This window comes from Taeniopygia guttata, chromosome 6 (assembly GCF_048771995.1).
Source record: "Taeniopygia guttata chromosome 6, bTaeGut7.mat, whole genome shotgun sequence".
In the NCBI taxonomy this organism is placed as follows: Eukaryota; Metazoa; Chordata; class Aves; order Passeriformes; family Estrildidae; genus Taeniopygia; species Taeniopygia guttata.
This window is the reverse complement of record NC_133031.1, coordinates 2,626,737-2,648,129: the sequence shown is the minus strand read 5'-3', so window position 1 is coordinate 2,648,129 and position 21,393 is coordinate 2,626,737. Positions and strand designations below refer to the sequence as shown.

Genomic DNA, 21,393 nt, shown 5'->3' with positions numbered 1-21,393 from the left:
AGGAGCTGTGAGCTTCAAAATAGCACTTTATTCCTCAAAAATCCACCCCCGACCACAGATCCAAGCGTCGGATGGCGGCGTTCCCCCCCGGAGGAAGGAGCACGTTCTACGAGTGAACATCCTTGATGTCAACGACAACCCCCCTGTCATCGACAGCCCCTTTGGCTACAACGTGAGCGTGAGCGAGGTGAGCACCCAGCTCTTCTCCCTGCACCCTCCCAGGGTCAGGTCTGGCCACAGGGCAGGTGGGGACAGCAGAGTGTCCCTTTGATTTATTAAAAATATGGATATTGATCTAGTACCAATATAGTTAGAAAGTGTGTGTTTATTCGACGCCGGGCAGCGTGCGGGATAGCTCCCAAATACACACTGCACCTTCCAGGTGATTACAGAGTCTTTTTATCCATACAAATATTGAATACCCAAAATACAAATACATATTAATCATTTTGGTATATCCCATTCCCCGCTTCGTATGCTAATCACTCCAAAAGCTATTAAGCATGCACAGTTTGTTCCTTGAAATGGGTCGGTGTCCCTTTCATAGGGAGGGGTCCCAAAATGAGGAAGTAAATGAAGTCTTCCTCATTCTGACATTTCTACCTTTTCAATGCAAATATGACAAATGAACTCTTGGTAGAACTCCCATTCCTTGTCTTCAATTGGTTTCAGAACAGAGGAGGCCCACAATTGTCTTATGTTCCTAAAAGCTATTTGTCAGTCTGGATATTTTTCATTATAAACCCAGCTAACTAAACACTGTGCTGACAAGCAATCAATTATTAGTTAACTACTAACTCCTAACTTCATCAAGGCCTACTCATTTATTTTAATTCACTCTAACTAAAATCTTAGCTCCTCTAAAATCTCTAAATTCCTTAAAATTTACGTTTCACCTCGAAACATCACCTTGGGTCATTTAAGCATTAGCTACCCCCTGCAAGCCTCACCTTGGGTCATTTAAGGATCGGTGGCCCCTTGCCACCTTAACCTTGGGTGATGTAAGAGTTGGTGACCCCTTGAAAGCCCTCACTGGTGATGTACTCCTTGTTTTGGGCTAGGAAATAGCTCTATGAGCAACTTAAGCCCGTGAGGCTGCAGGGAGCAGCCGGAAGGAGAAGTGGCTACACACCCATGGAAATGCCACCTAAGTGACACAAGAGATGGTGCGGTGCAGAATAAGAACAGCTTTCAGGAAGCAGCTTAGCAAGGGCTAGATAATTAAGCAATAAAACACAATCAGGCATGAAAAAGACAACTTATTTCCTGACAGTTTAATTCCTGGACTGAGGCAGGGGGTGATTCTCAATTTGGTGATGAAAAATGAAATATGAGTAATAGCCAGTGCCACTTAGCTGTGAGGAACTGCTGCTCATGATTTATAGCTTGGCATTAAGGATATTGCCCTGTTGAGGTTTTCTTATCTATTTAATACATGTTCAGAGCAGGCTGAAGAACAGAATTTCTGTTTTGATTTTCCCCATAATGGGACTATCCAAAAATAATTAGCTGAGCTCTGGGTCCATTACACGGCCTTCACCTTTGCACACACTGTGGGTTTCATGCTCTTCCAGGCTGTGCCAGCCTAGATAAGACCTAATGTGCAGCTTTCTGCTGAGCTGCTGGGTGTTGGGGCAGCGAGTTTGGAGCCTCAAGCACATCAGTGCCCTCTCTGTATTAGAATGGCATTATTAATTAGGTATTTCATACGTGATGGGGCTCGTGGGATTTACGTCGCGTATCTCCGCAGAACGTCGGCGGTGGCACGGCGGTGGCCCAGGTACGTGCCACCGACCGGGACATCGGCCTCAACAGTGTCCTCTCCTACTACATCACCCGTGGCAACGAGGACCTGACCTTCCGCATGGACCGTGTCACCGGCGAGATCGCCACCCGGCCCTCCCCGCCCGACCGCGAGCGCCAGAGCTTCTACAGCCTCGTGGTCACTGTGGAGGACGAGGGCAACCCCTCCCTGTCGGTGAGCCACCAAAATGGGCCTTTCGGGGCAAAAGTGGGGCTGGGCAGCACTGTGGGAGTGAGCTTGGCACTGAGTGTAGGATGTGAAAGGGGAGGAAGGGTACCGGGTGTGATGTTTTGGGGACTCAGGGTCCAAAACTGCTGTGAACAGATTTGGTTCAGAATCTCCTTCGATGCCTGGTCGTGCAGGACCCTCCCTCACAGTTGTTCAGCAGGCCTCATCTCCCATCTCCAAATGCAAAAAATAGGAGTATCCCTATGGGGAGGTGTGCTGGCTGCTCCTGCCCTGCTCACAGGCTGGGTCTGGAAGGACTCCAGACATTGCCCGCCTATCTCAGCACGGGGAGTGGCTGGAGCAGCAGCTCAACCACAGTTCATTCACCATTGATTTTCTGCTGTGGTCCTTGTGAATGAGAGGAGCTCTGGTCATTGTGACAAAGGCCTGGAGTGCCAGGACAAGGGGGAATGGCTTCAAACTGAGAGGGGGTTGATATGAGACCGCACCCATCACCCCATGGTCTAGGGAAGTCACTGTTTTGCTTGGGTCATTGTTTATGCCTCTGAGGATGACTCAAAGTCAAAAAAGCAACTACCATGTGGGCCATTTTCCAGCTCCGAGTCCCTTCTAACCCCATGTTTCTGTAGAAAGGTGACTGAGCACCCACGTGCACAAATGATGAGTTGAGCTGATGCCTTGTGTGACACTCTGCCATCCTTCCTGTCCCCCACCTCCACCTGCTATCTCTCACCATCTCTGTGCTCTGCCTACAGAGCTCTGTCTGCAAAGCCCTGCTCTACATTTTGATGAAACAGGTCGCAGCCAGCAGTGCAAACTGTGGCTGTGATTCTCACTTCAGGCTTTGCACTCTCAGCTCCTCCCTCCCGGCTGGTTCACACTCCAGCTTCTGCATCACCGTCTTTTCCATTAGTTGTACTGTCACTGAGACTTAAACCTAGCTAAGTCTCTTCCCCCAGCATGAGGGAAGGCTGTGCTGTGGCTGCACTGCATGATGCCACCAGCTCCTCCTTGGCACCAGAGCACCGCTGATCCTGGTGTGCTGAGGAATGCCGTGTGCTGAGCTGGCAAATCCCGTTGCTGTGGCAATGGCCACTTCCCTTCCCAGTGCCAGCAGGGATGAGTGGCACAGCTTATCACTCCACACCGCCCAGGCAGTGTCCCAGCAGCCCTGCCCGTCCCCACAGGCTCTGCCGTGTGCCCACCATGTCACGAGCACACGTCACGCCAGCAGCAACAATCCGAATCCCAGCCTCACAAAGTGCCCAGTGACCCAATTCCTGAGCGGAGAGAGGAGTTTTGGCCCTTTTCAGAGCTCGAGGAGGACACTCAGGTCTTGTGAAAGGCTGTGGGGCGTGTTGCTGGGTGCCTGCTGGCCTCACGCCTGGCTGGGGAAACGACTCAGTCAGGGGCTCGCTGCCTGCCAGGAACTGGCCTTGCACAAGGAGCTCCAGGCTGATGCAACAATGCACAAAAGGGGGTGATTGTTCCTAGTTTGTACATCCATCCATGGGTTTCGAGGTTTGGACTTCTCTGTGTGGGAGAGGCAGAGGAGACAGAGTTGAGAGAGGACTAGGAAGTCCTCACTTGGAAGTGGTGATCTGGGATGCCCAGGGAGGGAGCAGGGAAGGCTGGCTAAGAGGAATCTCTTGGGAGATGGAAATGTGGGAACAAAAGGATAAAATGCTGCTGATAATATAAAAATATTTTCGTTTTAAAAAGCATTGCAGGAGAAAAGAAACCTTCACAAGCTGATGATGTGCAGCTGGAAGGTGTGTGGGAATTGCAGGAGTCACCTGGGCACTGTCTGACCCTGGGGCAAGCCAGCAGCTGCTCCAGAGTGGTTGGGATGCTTCCTGCAGGAAGGTCTCTGCCCAAGGAGGTTGCAGCAGCCCTGTGCACTGGGACAGGGATCCTGCTGGCACCCACAGCCCCAGGCACTGGCGGCTCCAGCAAGGCAGGGTGGATCTTCACTGCCCAGATGTTCGTCTTGCAGCTGGGTCACCTTCACCACAAGCATCTGTGTCATCTTCTTCATGGAAATGAGGGCCAAGGTGAGGGGCCAGCACTCCTGTGCCAGGATTCTTGCTCCAGAATGCGTGGAAGCCTGGGAAGCCATTTCTTCTCTCTCCTAGAAGCCTTTAGTTTTCCTTCTGGAGAGAAAACTGATGCCATTCCGTGCCCCAACATGCCACACCAGAGCCTCTGGCAGAGAGCTTAGCTCTGCCTGCAGCACCAGGTTTCCCAAGAAATGGGGTTCCTGCCACACAGAGCAAAACCTGTTTCCTACAAAGCTTTGTTCTGTCATCAGGCCGTGCATTCGTTAGGGAACAGTGACTTGGAGAGGGTTTCAAAGCCGTTAAGACCTGCAGGCAGGCAAAGCCCCGGTGTGCCTTTCCAGCTGGGGCTGCTGAGACAGGGAGAAGGAAGAGCTGGAGGCACCAGGTGCTGGATTCCCCAGCAAAGCTGGGAAGGGGCTGAGCCATGGGTAGCAATAAAGCACAAGTCCCATGCTCAGGAAGTTCCATCCGTGGTGGTGAGGGTGCTGGTTTCTCCTTCATCCCTGAACTACCCTGAGGGTGCTGGCTTCTCCTTCATCCCTGCACCACCCTGAGGGTGCTGGCTTCTCCTTCATCCCTGCACCACCCTGAGCGTGCTGGCTTCTCCTTCATCCCTGCACCACCCTGAGGGTGCTCCTGCTGAAGCCAGTGCTGGATTAATAAAATCCTGAAGTTCCCCAGCCCGTTCCAGAGGCAAACACTTTCTTCCAGCCACACAGTGTGGAAACTTGTGTGCTGCCAGGGATGCTCTGCCTGGCCACACTGCCTGGTGCAGCTGTTGCTCAGGTCTGACTCTGTTGCACTATGACTAACATTTATGTCTGTCTCATGGCCAATTTTTTACTCACCTTACAATGAAAAGAGAAACAAGAGGGAAAAAAAACCAAACAAAAACAAACACACTGAGTAACAGTGTCTGCCACAAGGTTTGATATCATCACCAGGGCTGAGTCACGCTGGAGCCATAGTTTCTTCTGGATAAGCAGTGCCAGATGCTGTTGTTCAGATGCTGCACAAGCACCACAGCCCCCAGGGCATCACAGAGTCCTCTCACAGTGGCCCCAGTGCTGGCTGCTCTGGCTGTGCTGCCCCAGGAAAGCCATCCACAGCATTTCCCACTGTGCTCCCCATGCCTCTCCACGGGGGCTCTCGGCCGCCTCACAGGAACATCCTGCAACACCCTCCAGATGAACTTCCTAACTGACAGGCATTAATAAAAAAAAAAAAAAAAAGGGAAAAAACCCAAATGAAAACCATAAACATCCTTTTTTCCTTTTAATCAGCACTGATAATGAAACAAACAGAAAGATAAATTGCCCTGATCCCAAGCCAAGGATAAAACTGCAGCAGAAATAAGGCTCCTCCCAACATGTGTTCTGGTGAAAGGCAGCAGCATTGCAAGTCCATGGCCATTTCAAAAGACTGGTAAGGAAAGAGGGCTCTGGTGGCAGCAGGGAGCCTCTCCCCTTCCTGTTTTGCAAAGAAAAAGGTAGTACAAGGTTGGCTGGGGATCCTGTTTTGTTCCATGCTGAATAAAGTATTTTACCATCCACTCCCAGAGAGAATGTTCAGTCAAGGATCCAGAAATGTGTTGATGTTGCAGAGCTTAGACCCTGGCAATAAATTAATCCTCAGGGAAGTCTGCAGGTGCAGGACATCCTCAATTTTCAGCTAGTCTGTAAAATGTGAGCAGTACAGAGCCACACACTTCTCCATGGAAACAGGTAGTTAAAAGTCGAAATCCGAGCAAGAGAGATTCACTTCCAGTCCCAGAGCAGTGGCAGGATGGGAGACAAGGGGAGGGATCCTGCACACAGTGCCATTTCTTAAGGCACTGCTGCCCCTGGCCCTGCCACCCTCAGGGCTATTGTCTTGGTGAGCTTGGCGTGCTCTGCAGGATGTGGTTTCCTCTGGGGTCCTCAGGCTTTCAAGGAATTTGGTGAGTCAGGAACAGGATCTGGAAAAGGCAGGCCAGGGATATTAGTCCAGCTTAAACTGAAGGGATATTATTCCAGGAAGTGACCAAACTCTGCTTCTACGTGGAAAACAGAGGGTTTATGTCCTTCCCATTTTTCAAGCCACGGGACCTGATGTCCCACACAACACCAAGCTTGCTGCTGATGTTTAACCCCTGACTGTCCCCTTTCCTTCCCACCTGTCCCACCATCTGAGGAGGGGCTCAGCAGTGGCAGTCACTCACCCAGGGTGGGGAAGAAGCAGTCCCCGGGCCCGGGGGGGGACAGGGGGGTGCTGGGCTCCGAGAGCAGATGCCGGCCGGACTCCGAGGGCAGCCTGCTGGCCACGTAGGACAGCTGGGCCCGGGGCCGTGGCTCCGCACCAGCCGATGGCACCGCCTCGAACACGGGGTTTTCGATGCCCTGGGTGCTGCTGTGGGACAGGAGAGGCGTTTGCATCTTTATTTCAGAGAGGTTTTTTATCCCCAGGGGTTTGGCTGAGCGGTGGAAGCAAGCAAGAAGGGCAGGGAGCAGGTTCAGGTGTCTCAGATGAGAGGAAATGGGGAGCCCAGTGCAGGAGGAAAGTTTAGCCAAAGGGGTTTCAGGCTCATCCTGAAACCTGCTCCGGGTGCAGGGAGATGCAGGCCCTTGAAAAACGGAAGGAGGCACTTTCCACGTGAAGAGAGAGAAAAGAGGGAAGAGAAACAGCCATTTCCCAGAAAGGGAAAGGACTCAGCGTGGGTGACACCCCTTTCACTTTGCTGGGATGAGGATATTTGCTGGCTTCACAGGGAAGGAGGAAAGGACAAGACATTTGCAGGGGCTGGGATGCAAGGGCGTGTGAGGAGCCAGGAGCTCGTGGATTTCCTTACCTATCCATCCTGACAAGCTCGTGGGCACCTGCCAAAGACAGAATGTTTGGGGTGAGTGCTGGCAGCACAAGGCCCAGCATCATGCCCAGACCCGCTGCCAGGGCAGTGTTCTGGTGTCTTACCCACCTCCAGTTCCTCCTCTCCCTCTGCATTCCTCCCTCACCTGCTTCTTTAGCCCTCTGCTTTGCTGCCAAACCTCCTTCTCTGCATCCCTGCCCTCTCCCATCCTGTTCACTCCCCAGCCCAGCTTCATCCCAGGTTGAGACCACAGGCTCCAAAGAAGGGGAAGAGACACTTCTGCAGGCGTGGGGTGAAGTGAGGTGCAGCTGCAGCCTGGCCCCACTCCTGCCCACCTGTGGCACCGTCCTGGGGCTCTGCAAACAGCACCTGGCACTTGGCTGCCCCTCTTTGGCTGGGCAGCCTCGGGTCAGGCATGCCCTCACCCCCAGATCCCACAGCCCATGGTACTGGGCTCTGCTGGATGCCTGCCTGGCCATCACCCTGAGCTGAGGTGCTGGAGTTTTGGCCCAAATTGTACCCAAGAAAGGTGCTAGGTGGAAATAACCTGGTCCATGATACCTGAGAGGCAAACCCCCCCTGGATTTTTACTGCCCTCTGGGGTGAAGTAGCATCCAGGTGATGCTTTGGAGATGGAGGTGGGAGCTGCAGCCCAGCCACTGCTAAAGGAGTGCCTGAAGGGCGTGGCTGTCCAAAGCCCAGCTGCTGCAAAAACCACTTCTCCAAAGGTCTCCTTGGAGCCACACAGCCCCACCGAGCGGGAGAGGAAAACCGCAGGGCCCCGCTTGCCCAAGGGCTGATGAAATGGCTCTGCCAGTTAAGGTGGTGCCCCTTTCTGCCTGATTACCCAAATCTGTGGGAGCTGGCAGCCAGCTATGCCTCAGCACAGCCTGGGCTTCCAGGGCTGGGGCAGCAGAGGGGAGACCTGGCTTGCTGCAGTCCTAGGGCCACAGACATGTCGGGGTTTTTTTAAAGAGCAGAGTGAGAAAAAGTGCACATAATGATTTTCAGTCACTCAGAAGGCAAAGCTGCTATTTCAGGTGTGCAGTGGAGGGAGGGATGAGTAAATGAGATGGCTCTCACAGTGGATGTGGAGGAAAGGGCTCAGCAGGGAGCATCCTCACAGTCTCAGAGCCGCTGCTGGTGTCCCCTCCTAGCCCACACTCCTCACCAGCAGCCTGCAGGCATGCTTGGCCCTTCCCAGGACAGCTCTGCAGGAGGCACCTGGCAGGGACCTGTCTTGGGGCCACCTTACACCATGCCCGGGGGATCTGGGGCAGCCAAAGCAGCTGATGCCAGTGGGGCACATCCCACCCAGCCTTGCCAGGCTGCTGCAGCCCAGGAGGTGAGATGGGGGTCCTGGTACGTACGTCTGCTGCTGGCAGCTTGTCTCTGCTTGTAAATGAGGAGCAGGATGAGGGGCAGGCAGAGGATGCCCACGATGCAGGCGCCCGTGGCCAGCACGGCAGCCGTGATATCTGCAACAGAAGAGCAGAGATCAGCCTTCCCTTTCACCTTCCCTTTCACCTTCCCTTTCCTGGGCTTCCCCAGGCCAAAATCACAGAATTGTTTAGGATGGAAGAGACCTTAAAGATCATTCAGTCTGGCACAGAGCAACCCCGTGATGCAGTGTGGCCCCCACACACAGTATTCACACTGGGGTGCGTTGCCAGCTGTGGAGATAAGCTCTGAACCCCAGCCAAGGTCCTTCATTGCTGCAGCACATCCCAAGGTTTTTGGTCTTCTAGGTATGAAGAGAGAAGCCCTGATAAAGGCTCCCAGCAACTTTGGGGCACTGACTGACCCACTGCCAGCCTCAAAGTGCTAAGGCATCAGAGGGCTTGTTACCCACAGCCTCTGCTAATTAAGGTGCCCCTGCAGAATGTCACTCACAGAGGCTCCCAGAAAGGCTGGCAGCCTGCAGGCACCTCTGTGGCCATCAAGGTCCTTTTGGGATGGCTCATGGCGAGGCTCAGGGCTGCTTAGGGCAAGGTTCAGCTCCTCTCCTGCACATCCATCTCAGGAAGCAGCTTATTTCTCTGTGTGTCTGTTTTAGGAGGGGATGTTTTTCTCTTTTTTCCTGACAGGGCAGGGTGTCCTAGCACTTGGGACTGAAGGTTAGGGACAAGAAAGCTCCTGGGGCCCAGGAGCTGCTTCTCTTGTCTGGGCATGCTGCAAAATAATTTTAGCCAAATCTGCCCATTTAGGAGCCAGCAAAGGGGGACAGACAGAGCGACCCAGCAAGAAACCAGCTGCACAGTGAAGTGTGGGCATTGGGCTTCTCCATGTCTAGACACAGCTCTGGGGGAGCCCCACTTTGTCTGAACACTCAAACAAAATTTGGGTTTCCCCTGCTCAAGACAGAGGTGGCCCAGGCTCGAGGTGTAGGAAGAGGTTCCTGCAACTCTTTACCTTTCTGTCCCTTCCCATTTGCTTGTGGCAGCGGCCACTAAATCCCTGTTGTGGGAGGGGGCTCAGGTGCTTTAGAACAGCAGGTGAATGATCTCCATGGGCTTCAGGACAGGCATGTCCAGCTGATGGGCTGAAGAAGGCTTTCCTTAGCCTGGGGATGTGCCTGCCATGCACACCCTGTTGGAACAGCTCTGGAAACCACCCTCCCAACACCCGGCTGTGAGGCTGCATGTGGGCACTGGTGTGTTGGCACTGATCCCTAGGGAATGCCTGGGCCAGGATGGTGAGCAGCACATTGGAAAGAGGCGTTTTCCCTTTACCTTTGCCGGAGGCAGTGTGAAATGTGCAGTTTTGAAGCCCTCCTTTGCCTGCAGAAGAGAACAGAAAAGCTCAGGATTCGCTCAGTTCCCACAGAACTCCCGACCTGCTGGCTGCCCTTGCCTTTTCTCCCTGGTATTGAGAACATCATCCCAGAGCAGCCCAGTGCAGGAGTTTAATCCTGAGAAGTGTTCACTGAGATCCCTGCTGCAAGACTCCCTTTGTCCAGGGCAGCAGGGCCCATCCTTGACTGTGCAGCCAATTTTTTTTTTAATGTCTAAAAGAAAAGCTATCTAACACTGCAAATCAAGGCCAGGAGATGCCTTCCCCTCCCTCATGCCTCTCCCACTGGGCTGCTGTCCCAAGGTTGTCTGTGAGCCCTCACCCAGGCTTGCACCACCAGCCAGCTCCTTTTAAGTTGAGGCTTGTTTTCCTCTCTGCCAGAAGGAGGTTGAAGAAGATCAGCTAAACTATGTACCATGGATTTTATTGCATTCCAGCCTCTTGAGTTATTAGGATTTTTTTGTTTTGTTTTGTTTTGTTTTGTTTCATTGCTCTCAAGCTCTAATTCAAACCTTCAACATCTGCTGCTCTTTGACTTCTGGAACACACCCTGCAGGTCCAGCATCAGCACACGCTGCCTCCCCAGCCCCAGTGCTGCATCCCTCACCACCCCTTCCCTACCGCTGTGCCCTGGCACGGCTGCAGGGCTGGCAGGGCAGCCTCACCTCGCTGGATCTGCAGCTCCACAAAGCCATGAGCCGCCTGCACGCTGTGGGGCTTGCTGTGACCTTCCCTCCTGACCTCCACGGCGTAGCAGCAGTAATTCCCGCTGTCCTGCAGCGTCAGGTTCATCACCACGAGGTGGAAGGCGCCGTGGTGGTCAAGGACTAACTCCACGCCGTGGTGGCCGCTTTGCCATCCAAAGGGGGGTTTTTGGGAGGCGTTGCCCGGCAGCTCGTGGTGCCTGCCGAGGTCGTGGCGCAGCTCCTTGTCGGTGACGTTGCGGATGTGCCTCTTGTCGGAGCAGCTCTGGTCGCCCGTGCTGCTGAAGTACCAGGTTTTGTAGAGCAGGTCATGGCGCTCGGCCAGGGCGCCGCTGATCCGGCAGCTCAGGGTGACGTTCTGGCCCTCGGGGCAGACGCACAGCGAGTACGGGGTGCTGATCAGGAAAGCGTCTGCCCCTCCTGCCAGGGAGAAGGTCAGTCAGAGCCCAGCCTTGCACTGAGTTTGTAGCAAAACTGGCCAACAAAGCGCCCCAAACCCACCAGCGATGTTGGCACAGGGTGGAGAATCCCTGTCACGAGAGCTGTGGCTGTCACAGCCCTAGAAGTGTCCAAAGCCAGGTTGGATGGTGCTCTGAACAACCTGGGATGGTGGAAGGTGTTGAAACTACATAATCTTTAACTCCCTTCTAACTCAAATCTTCCAGGATTTTGCACTGGGGCTGGGAGCACAACTTGACCCTAGAAATCAACTCTGCAGCAGAGACATGCCTTAAATACAGTTGAGCATCAGCAGCAGGGAGGCAGAAGCTTCTCTGGCTACAGCAGAGATGTGGGGCAGGAAGGCAAAGGAGGATGAGAGGAGAAGTAAGGCGGCCGGGTTATGGCTTGTAAAGGAGGAAACACAAGCACAGCTGGGCCAGCTGCAAAAAAAAACCAAAAAGGAGCGAAAACAAACAGAAAAGTTCTAGGAGGAGCAGTGGCCCCCCTTCTCCCCCAGATGAGGCAGGGAGCAGGTCCCACCCTCCTTGTTTTTCAGCCCCCAGGGAGGAAAAGGGGGAACTGGCTGATGCCGACAGTGAGGAGCTGCTGGAAAATGAAAACAATTTTCAGAAAGAAATTCTGGAATGTGGGCAGGAGGCGTGGCAGAAGTGGGAGCAGGAGGCATTGCTGGTCTCTCCCCAGCACACTGATGGGGGTACTGCTGGTAAGGGGAGGGAAAAGTGCAAAGACAGGAGAGGTTTTGGTGCTCTGGCCCTGCCACACCTTCGTGTTTGCAGAAGCGCTAACGTCACTTCGAAAACAGAAGAAAAAGCAGCTTCTGGGTTTATTTACTTAAAATTACTGTGGAAGAGAGGTTTCTGTGGCTGGTTTGCAGCAGAGAAGATGTTACAAGGACGAGATGGTGGTGGGGTTTTTTTTTATTTTGGTAACATCCTGTTGTGCTACGCTTCGCTTTGAGGTTTCTCGCTTGCTATATCGAGAGGCCCTCAATCACAGGCAGGGCGTGATGTGCCTGCCCACAAACATCCAGCCAGGCCAGAGGCTCCCCACTGCTGGGCCACCCAGAGAGCACCCTCCTCCTGAGAGCAGAGTCACCCTGTCACCTGCCTGGCCCCTGCAGGAGAGAGTGAAACCAAACACGTGCCTCCCACCTCTGGTGGCTATCTCTGACTCTTAGGCGATGGTGCAAGAGGAGCCCATGAGTCCCTCAGGAGAGGGAGGTTTTGGGAAGGAGATTGGCCCCCCCCTGCTCTGGAGCCCACAGTGCCAAGGAGTCCCCAGAGGCAGAGCTGGGTGACCTTTGCCTGACCACTCCAGCTTATTGCTTCCTGCTCCCCACAGCACGTGCAGCAGCATGTCCTGGAGCTGCTCTGGGCCAGAGGTTTGTGTGGCCTGAGCTCAGCTCTGCCTCGCTCAGTCTCGTTTTCAAGCCCTGACTTCTCCTTCTCCTGGGGCGCTGCTGGGGCCAGGATGCACAGCCAGGCTGGAGGGGTTCTGGCAGGCAGCACAGTGGGTCCCCCACCTCCTTGCCAAAGCACAAAAGGCACTTCAGATGTGTTTCTGATACCTGCTGCAAGGGGAAGTGCCCCATTCACATCGGGCGTCTCCTGGGAGCCAGAGGAAGGGAAGCCAGGGCTCTATTGGAGGAAGCCACGCTTGCAACACCTTCCAAAAGTATCTGCAGGAGTCTTTTGTTTTCCACAAACCCCCTCAGATGCAGTAGGGCTCATCCCCACACGGTCTGTGAAGCTCTGCCTTGCTAAGCCACCCAGCCTCAGCTCCGGAGCCTGATGGGAACGGTCTGGCTGGAAAGTCAGCGCAGCCCACGCTTTCGGGGAGGGGCAGAGGTTACCATGTGTGCAACCTTCAGCATTACAGGCTTCCTCTCCTTCTCTGCAGCGGGGGAAGGCTCTCAAAAGCCTTTGAGGGGAGGGGAAAGCAGCTGGCAAGGCACGGTACAGCCCAGAGCAGTGCCAGGGCAGTTGGTGCTCCCTCCCCGAGATGTACCGAGGCTTGAAACACATGCTGGATGCCAGATGGAGCCCGGAGAAGACATCTTCTGGTGGTGTCTTTATACTAAAGCCCATGGATCTTTAATCTCCTGGGCTTCTTCCCTGCCCAGAGCCCAGGCTTGGCTCCTTCCACATCCCAGTCAAACCATTCCCTTTGAAGTCAGAGCTGCTGGCAAATGCCAAAATAAAGCCAGATGTCCATCCCTGCGCATCTCCAGCTGGGTGGACCAGCTGAGGGCTGAGCTGAGAGCTGTTGTCTTGTCACCATCTGATAAAGGCAGAGGAGGTCTCAAGCAGGTGCCAGAAGTGCCCCTTTTCCTCTTTGGCGCCTCAGTAACTTTGTCTCCAACCAGTGGTGATGCATTGGTGCAGCACAGAGCCCAGTGCAGTGTTGGTACATCCCAGTGCTGGCTGGCATCACTCTCTTGACACATGGGAACTCTGCTTTCAGACAAAGCAGAAACACCAAAAAGTGCAGAAACCTGTGCTGCTTGGCCGACCAACAGCTTAAATAAGTCAGGATTTCACACCAAATTCTGGGTTGGTGACCAAAAGCCTCTCCTGGCTGCTTCTCCTGTGTTTGGTCTGCACTCCTGTGCTTGGCAGAAGTGATTTCCACATCGGGCTGCCTCTTTCCACTCCGAGGAAATCTGCAGGGATCAGGAGATGGAGCCTTTGGAGGGGCTCACCTGCTGCAGAGGAGGGGCTGATGGAAACAGAGGTGGAGCAAGGAGCTCTGCTTGCTTCCTCTTCTGGGAGTTCTTGTAGCAGGCTCACATCAAAGTGCCCCGAGCCCCGTTGTCACCGTGCTGTGATTATGCCTCAGTTATCAGCCAGGTGAGATGTGCAGGAGCATCCACAGCTTTGCAGAACTACCTCGAGCACGAAAGAAAGAGGAGAGAAAAAACTTGCTGAAGATGCCCGAGGCATGTTAACAGCCCTCATCTCCTGCACCCCAGGGGCCAAATGGCTTTCCAGCACTGGGGGTACCCATCATCCAGGCACTGGAGGGAGCAGCCTTGGGGGGTCCTGCCTTGCTCCTCTTCCAGCACAGCCCTGGCTCGGGGACGGCACTTGGGATGTGATTTTGGAAAGCCCAGCTCAGCTGTCATGCTTTAGGGGAAGAGGAGCCACTTCCCCATCCACCTTGCTGCCAGCATCCCCAGGCTGGGTGTCTCCAAGGGCTACTTCTCCATCAATTCCTGCTAAAATTAGTCGAGGGCTCAGAAAGTTTTGGCAGGCGCGGGATTGCGCAAAGCTCGGTTCCTCTGGCTCCAGCCTCACGCTGAACATCAGCATCCAAGCTTGTTGCATTGCAGAAGGCCTGAAGTTCAGTCCCAGCGCCCCAGATGCATAAATCATCCAAATCCCTGTGGAGATGCTGGGAATTGCTCCCTGATGCCGAGACTTGGATGAGAAGCAAAACGTGGTTCAATCCACACCAACCTTGGCGCCCCAGAGGAGAGGAGAAGAGACCTCTGGCCCCATTGCAGTGGGGCATCTTTGGTCATCTTTTCTTCCCGGAGATGCGCTGGCAGAAATCGTGGAGGCAGTCGCTTTGTCCCGGGAGAGAGGCTGAAGCCAAGCCCGATGCTCATCCTCCGCCTGCGCGGGGCAGGGAGGGATCATGGTCCTTCCCAGCTTCTTTCTCTGAGTCGTCGCCCAGGGTGGAACCGCGGTTTTAATGCCACCGCCCCCGTTCCACTGCCTGGCCCCGGACCCCCGGACGGAAACTATCTGCCAGGGCTGGTGTGGAGTCAGGCATGAAGGAGCTCCCTCCCAAAGCATCCCGCTGATGAGCAGCCAGCGAGCTCCCAGCGCTGGGAAGCGCTCACTGCGGGGAAGGGGACCTCGGCAGCCACTCACGGTGGCCCTGGCCACGGAGGAGCTGCCCGGCACATCTCGGCGGAGCGCAGCATCCTTAGAGAGGGCATCCCGTCCCGCTCGCACACATCCCCTCTCCCCGCTCCCCCTGGGCTGTTGGAAGGGTCTTCTCACCGTGGCCCAGCGGGGACCTCCACCGTGCCAGGGAAAAGTGCCGTGTGGGAAGGGAGCAGCTTTTCCAGCCCGGGGGAGACCCATCATCAAGGCACTGGAGGGAGCAGCCTTGGGGGATCCTGCCTTGCTCCTCTTCCAGCACAGCCCTGGCTCGGGGACGGCACTTGGGATGTGATTTTGGAAAGCCCACGCATGTTAGATCAGAGCAGAGGAAGAAAGAAAAAAACACCCCAGAGTTTTAGAACAGCAGTTTCCCTGTGGCCCCTTTACCAGAAACACTAGCTCGGTCCCTCACACACCAAAATCACGGGAGAAGAGAGCGAATAACGCCCCGAGCTCTCCAGATTCCCTGTGCCGAAGCAGAGCCCCGGGCAGGCGAGTGGGGTGCCCCAGTGAGGAGAGTTTCTCCGGGCAGGGAGGAGGAGGGCAAAGCGAGCTGGAGCTTACCGTGGGAAGCGAGCAGGCAGAGCGCAGCCAGCAGCAGCCCGGGCCGGGGGGATGCTGTCCCCATGGTGGCGGGGTGGCCGCGGAGAGGTGACCTCTGCGGAGCCACCGCACGCTCTGAGCAGCCGGACTCGCACTCACAGGAAATTTCATCTCTCAGCGCTGCGGAGAACGGCGAGCACCCCCCCGAGGTGAGAGGATGCAGGGAGACCCGCGGGTGGGGACCGCTCCGGACCCCACCTCCTCGGGCAGTGGTGCCTCTGCCGGGTTCCTTCCCTTCCAGCCTCGCTTAGAGCCGGCGCTGAGCATTTTTGGGCTGCTAAGGAGGGTGCTGGCCATGCCAAGGGACTTAGGGGCGCTGATCTCCATCCCCTTCCCAGCAGGAGCGGATTCCTTGGGCCGGCTAGTAACTTTGCTCGCAATTACTGTTTTTCCCTTGTTTGTGAGGATTTTTGTGGGTATTAGGGAGGCAGAATCTCTCCTGGAATGAATGGGCAGCAGGTACAGGGAAGGGTTACTCAGAGCAATGCTGGCTTGGAAAAGAGAACGGAGCTTTCCCAAAAAAAGGGGGAGAAGCAAAGCATCCCCCTCCTACAACCCATTTACACTTTGCCCTGAAATAGCAAAGCAGCGCCGTGGTCTGACACATAATTCCTCCTGGAGCTTCTCTTCAAATTCCAAAGGCATCAACAAAATTTCTGGCTGCAGCTGAGAGCTGCCTCATTTGCAGTCAGCCTTCCCTAGAAAGTGGAGCCCAGATAACGTGGAGTTTTGCAAACCACAGGAAACTTTGCTGCTTGCCTGTTCTGAATCCGGAGTTGTTCAGGGAAATAGAAAGGTACCTAATTACCGTGTGGCATTGTGGTTTTTACAGCAAACACGGCTGTGATGCTCCTGCCATAAATGTAACCCTTGGCTGGCTGGGAGAAATTTGTTGCTGGGGGAAGGTGTGGGCATGAGGCCCAGACACCCCAAGAAAATGGTTTATTGTTCCTAGCCCCCAGCTCTGTGCTGAGCCCTTAGGCAGAGTGATGTGCCATTGTCACCTGCCCATCCCCAGGTGGGGTGACACCTCCATAAGACAGCCAGGACATCCAGGTGCCCATGCAGGGGCAGGGACCACTGGAAAAGGCTCTGATCTGACTGAGCCCGACTAGCAGTGATGTTGTGGTCAGCAGGGAGGGGGTGGGACCACAGGAGGTTGGTCCAGTTGTCCAAGGTGCTCGGTTTTGTTCCTCCCCTGAGCCGTGGCAGCATCATCTCCAGGTATTTTCCATCCATATTGCCACATGTTAGGAACAATCAAGGTGTCCCCAATGTCAAGGCAAGGACTCACACACCCCTTCCAAAGGCAGGGAGGCACAGTGGGGCTCAGTGCCTGGTTTTCCCTGTGCTATGGGCTGCTCCCTGGTGCTGCCAGCAATGTGTGAAAAGGGGAGGGATCCCACAGAGACAGGCTTTGCTTGGGAATAAGGGTGTGATTTAATCTCAGCACGTTTATCTCTGTACCCAGCTGTCACCTGGAAGTGCGTCTGAAGCCACAGCTCATTTCATTTGGAGCCCTGCACGCTGTTTGTGTCTCTTGGCAGTGTTGAGCCATTGTTGGTCACTGACCTGGACAGATCCAGCCTTTCCTAGCCAGCTCCAGAGATTGCCAAGCAAATGCCTCCACAGTGCTTAACACGATGTCCCGTGTCCCACAGGCCACCACCACGGTGTACGTCACCATCCTGGATGAGAACGACAACGCTCCCGCCTTCCGGCAGCAGCTGTACGAGGTGACCCTCGACGAGGGTCCCTCCACACTCAACGCCAGCCTGGTCACCGTGCAGGCCCTGGATCAGGATGAGGGACCCAATGGCACGGTGGCCTATGCCATCACCGAAGGCAACATCTTGGGTACCTTCCACATTGACAACGCCACGGTCAGTACGGACGCTGGCCCCTCTGCAGACGCGTCCCTGTCCCGCTCCCCTCACTCCCCTCACTCCCAGCTGCCCTCACCTGTCCTTGCAGGGCGAGATCCGCACGGTGAAGGAGCTGGACTACGAGATCAGCCACGGGCGTTACACCTTGATCGTCACCGCCACCGACCAGTGCCCCATTGTCTCGCGCCGGCTGACGTCGACCGCCACGGTAAGGAGCTGACAGTGGGGTTGCAACACTGTGGCCTCTCGGGGGTCAAGGAGTTCCCACTTCGTGAGCAGTTTCACATCTCCTTCCCACTGGTCACCAGTTGCTTTTCCCAGCTGTGGCCAGTTTGCGCGGTTGCTGATGCCTCGCTCCCTCAAGGATGTTTCAAAACAGGGTCATGCACAAGAGATGCTTCTGGGTTAATTAGCCCAGTTATTTGGTCCTGCAGAGACAGAGAAATTCCTGGAACTCCTTTGAAGTTGAATTATGTTTTCTTGAGAGGTCCTCTTGGTCCTTCCAGCTTGAAGGGACCAAGTAGCCCTGCAGGTAGTAAAGTATTATAGCATTAATTTCAGCTTCATCTTTAACTTTTCTTGCTATTTAGGTGCTTTTAAAATTCCCTTTTCCCTTGTAAGGAGGTTATTTAAAGCCTCTAGTCATTTTTATGTTGCTTTTCTCTGTAGCTCTTTCTGTTTTCCCTGGGCCACGGTGACCTGAACTTAGTGCACTGCTCAAAGACAGGGGAGGGCAGGCAAGCAGCTCCAAAGCAAATATTTTGCAGGGATCAAGTACACTGATTATTTTTGTGACCAAAACCAAAATTTGAGTAATTGTACATTATGCCCAGATTGATTTGGTGGTCTGCAGGTGGCACGGATGGGTTAAACCTTCTGTCTTGATTGCCATGGACCATTGTACCTCACCTTAATATCAAGCCACAGGTTTTGTAATCCCCCAAAAGGAGATAAGTTCTCGTGTGTGAATGGGAAAAAGAAGAAAAACTGAAGGGGACACACCAGTGTGGGAAATTTCTATGGATAAAATCTGTCCACACAAGCCTGGAAGTTGGACTTCATGCTTGGACCAAGGGAAGGCCTTCAGATTTGGGCATCTAATAGTGCTGGGGATGACCTCCTGGCCCAGGACAGAGGCAGGGTTTAACTGCAGGCAGCAAAGGCAGCAGCTGCCATGTACTGCAGGCGAGAGCAGACCTTCCCCTGCGCTTGGCTCAAGCAGAGACATGAACTTGGAAACCCCTTCAGCAACAAGCTCCGACGCCAGGAAAGATAGGAAACACCCTCCCTCCAGTGCTCAAGGAGTTTGTGCCAGCAGTGTTTGAAAACACAGCGTTTAGGAGGAGGTTTAGGGATTATTTGAGATCCCCAGTGATGGGAAGTCCATCACCCTGATAAGGCATGCCAGTGTTTGTTTTCTCCACTGCTAGGAAACAGAGCAGAAACTTGGATGTACTCTCTGTAAAGATTAGATTTAACCAGCAACAAATGCCCATCTGGTGGATTCCACTGTTCTTCAACCCAGGAGGTCAGAAAACTCCTCATTTCCAGCGTCTTTCTCATAACCACCTGTACCACCAGTGGTGGCGGTGGCTTTGTTGGAACAAGGATGAAACCTGTCAATTTTTTAAAGTTTGCTCAGCATTAGGAATTAAGTATTTGTTGGAGGAAAAGGAGTGAGCCAGGGTGAAGCTGGCTGCAGAGATCACGTGTCTCCAGACTCATCTCTGTGGTTTTGTCAGTCCTGCTTGGACGTGGATGTGGAGGACATTGGGCTTTTGGGGTGAGTTCCCCACCGTGGTGTGTGGCCCAGAGGTTTAGCAGTGTGCAGCTGGAGTCCTGTAGTGTGCGTGTAGGATGGGCATGATCAGGAATAACTGAGTTTGAATCTCTGAGCTGTGAGCTGGATGTCTGGTGAACCCAGAAAACCCAGAAATACAGGAGATATTTGGCCACGTCACCCATCCACAGCTTCCCACGCTCATGGCCAGCGGGGTGGTCTTCCCTTCCCCTTCCATCCCTCTCCTCTCACAACCCTCTCATGCTTCTCACCGTGGCCGCAGGTGCTGGTGAACCTCAATGACATCAACGACAACTGTCCCACCTTCCCGCGGCCCTACGAAGGTCCCTTCGATGTCACCGAGGGGCAGCCCGGCCCTCGTGTCTGGACTTTCCTGGCCCATGACGGGGACTCAGGACCCAGTGGACAGGTGGAATACAGCATCATCGCCGGGGACCCCCTCGGTGAGTGGGGACACGGGGTGTCCCCTCTCCCGCTGGTTGCCCCATGGAAGAGCCTGGCTTGCAGGAGCACGGGGAGGAAGCGTTTCAGAAAAGCCATCCTCCCTCCCAGCTCAGCCTGTCTACACCAGGAAATCCTGTTTTGAGCAACAGGAAACTTAACCTGTTCATGCCTGGACAGGGGGTGGCTGGGGCTTGTGGAGGGAAGGGGGAAATCTGCTAAACAATAAAGGTAAAAAGAAGTCCAAAAGGCAAAAAAACAAAGCGCAAAAAGAGAAACTGAGCCTCGTCCCTGAGTCCCTGTGTGGTTTGCAGAAGGTTGGGGGACCAAGTTGCTCTGCAGCACTCACAGCTCCACCAGCACCATGGTGCAGATGGCAGAGGAGCTGGGGGCATTCCTAATCATGGGGACATCTGGATGTCCCTCAGTGAAGGGAGTGGTGACTGCGGTCCAGGGGATCTGGAAGGCAGAGCCCAGTGCCCTCTCCCATCTGACCCCACTGCAAAGCTTTTCCAGAACCAGCAGGATGAGGCCCTTTGGCTCATGGGGGGTCTGTAGCCCACCCTGCTCTGGCCATCCCAGGGCATGGAGGGGCTGTTGGCATCTTCAGAAAGGCCCAGAAAACAGGGACAGGGACTCTTGTTTGGCCATTCACCCCATCCCCTTCTCCTGCTGCTACCTGGGGGTGCATCCAGCACAGTCCCCAGCTGTCAATCCTCCTATATCTGCAGTAACAGGCCATGGGTTTGTCCCCAAACCTGCCATGGTGACCCAGCCCCCAGACAAGCCAGTCCCTTGGGGAGCCAAAGCACGGTGAGAGCCAGGGCCCCACTGTCTCTGGCAGGGGAATTTGTCATCTCCCCGGTGGAAGGAGAGCTGCGGGTGCGGAAGGACGCCGAGCTGGACCGCGAGAACATCCCCTTCTATAACCTCACCATCGCCGCCCAGGACCGCGGCGTGCCTCCCCTCAGCTCCACCGTGAGTCCCCCAGGCTGGCACGGGGGCTGTAAGCTGTCCCTCATGCTTAGTTCCTTCCCTTTTGGTCTCTGGCTTCATTCTCCTCCCCTCCACCTCCTTCTCCTTGTCCCTAGGCCTTTCCACACTGGGCTGAATTGGGGAGACACACCTCTTGCCTAGGGAGTGCAAGAAAAGGATGGGAGCCTGGAAACATGTGCCACATGCCTGCCCTGCTTCTCTCCCTGGCAGATCCTGGTGGGTGTCCGTGTGCTGGACATCAACGACAACGACCCCGTGCTCCTGAACCTCCCCATGAACCTCACCCTGAGTGAGAACGCCGCCGTCTCCAGCTTCGTCACCCGCGTCCTCGCCCGGGACGCAGACCAGGGCCCCAACGCCCTCCTGACCTTCGACATAACAGCGGGGAACACGGAGAATGCCTTCTACATCAACAGCACTGTATGGCCCCGGTGCGGGGGTGGGATGCTGGGACAAGGAGGGTGGGAAACCAGCTGTGCTGTCTGGCATCCCTGTCCTGGCAGGAAATGCCCTAGGGGAAGCATTCCCCACATCCCACGCACGGTTTGGTGTTTTCTGCCTTGTTTTTCCCGGTAGAGCGGCATCGTGTACGTGAACCGCCCGCTGGACAGGGAGCGGGTGGCCGAGTACAGGCTGACGGTCACGGTGAAGGACAACCCCGAGAACATTCGCAATGCCAGGCGGGTAATTATGGACACTGCCGGGGCCTCCGGGAGGGCAGGTGGGAAAAATGGCCAAAAACAAGCGGTGCCTTTACCATGGTGTTTCTGATAGCAACCCCACCCCCAGAAAGCACCTGGGGATCACAAGGAGGGGGCTACAGCCCCATTCCCAGCAGAGAACAGGACTAGTAGGATCAAGGGCAAGTCCAAATCTGTTTACTCCATGCAACAGCAGTAGATGTCATGGAAGATGG

The 21,393-nt window shown here is 54.8% G+C and overlaps 2 protein-coding genes across 2 annotated transcripts in view; one reads left to right on the top strand and one right to left on the bottom strand.

Moving 5' to 3' along the window:
• CDH23 (cadherin related 23) overlaps positions 1 to 21,393 on the top strand; it is a 188,037-nt gene that overhangs the window by 153,191 nt on the left and 13,453 nt on the right. Inside the window, exons 36-43 of the mRNA XM_030275637.4 lie at positions 59 to 187; positions 1,751 to 1,978; positions 17,015 to 17,236; positions 17,328 to 17,447; positions 19,303 to 19,483; positions 20,326 to 20,459; positions 20,688 to 20,897; positions 21,054 to 21,161. Of these exons, the coding sequence (XP_030131497.4) occupies positions 59 to 187; positions 1,751 to 1,978; positions 17,015 to 17,236; positions 17,328 to 17,447; positions 19,303 to 19,483; positions 20,326 to 20,459; positions 20,688 to 20,897; positions 21,054 to 21,161 (1,332 nt within the window). The remainder of the gene's footprint in view (positions 1 to 58; positions 188 to 1,750; positions 1,979 to 17,014; positions 17,237 to 17,327; positions 17,448 to 19,302; positions 19,484 to 20,325; positions 20,460 to 20,687; positions 20,898 to 21,053; positions 21,162 to 21,393) is intronic.
• Positions 5,316 to 15,482, bottom strand: VSIR (V-set immunoregulatory receptor). Its single transcript, XM_012574383.5, has 7 exons — positions 15,315 to 15,482; positions 10,357 to 10,815; positions 9,631 to 9,678; positions 8,269 to 8,376; positions 6,881 to 6,908; positions 6,254 to 6,441; positions 5,316 to 6,010 (listed from the first exon to the last, which is right to left on the bottom strand). Exons 1-7 carry the CDS (start codon positions 15,376 to 15,378, stop codon positions 5,973 to 5,975), a joined length of 933 nt encoding a protein of 310 aa, XP_012429837.5. The 5' UTR covers positions 15,379 to 15,482; the 3' UTR covers positions 5,316 to 5,972.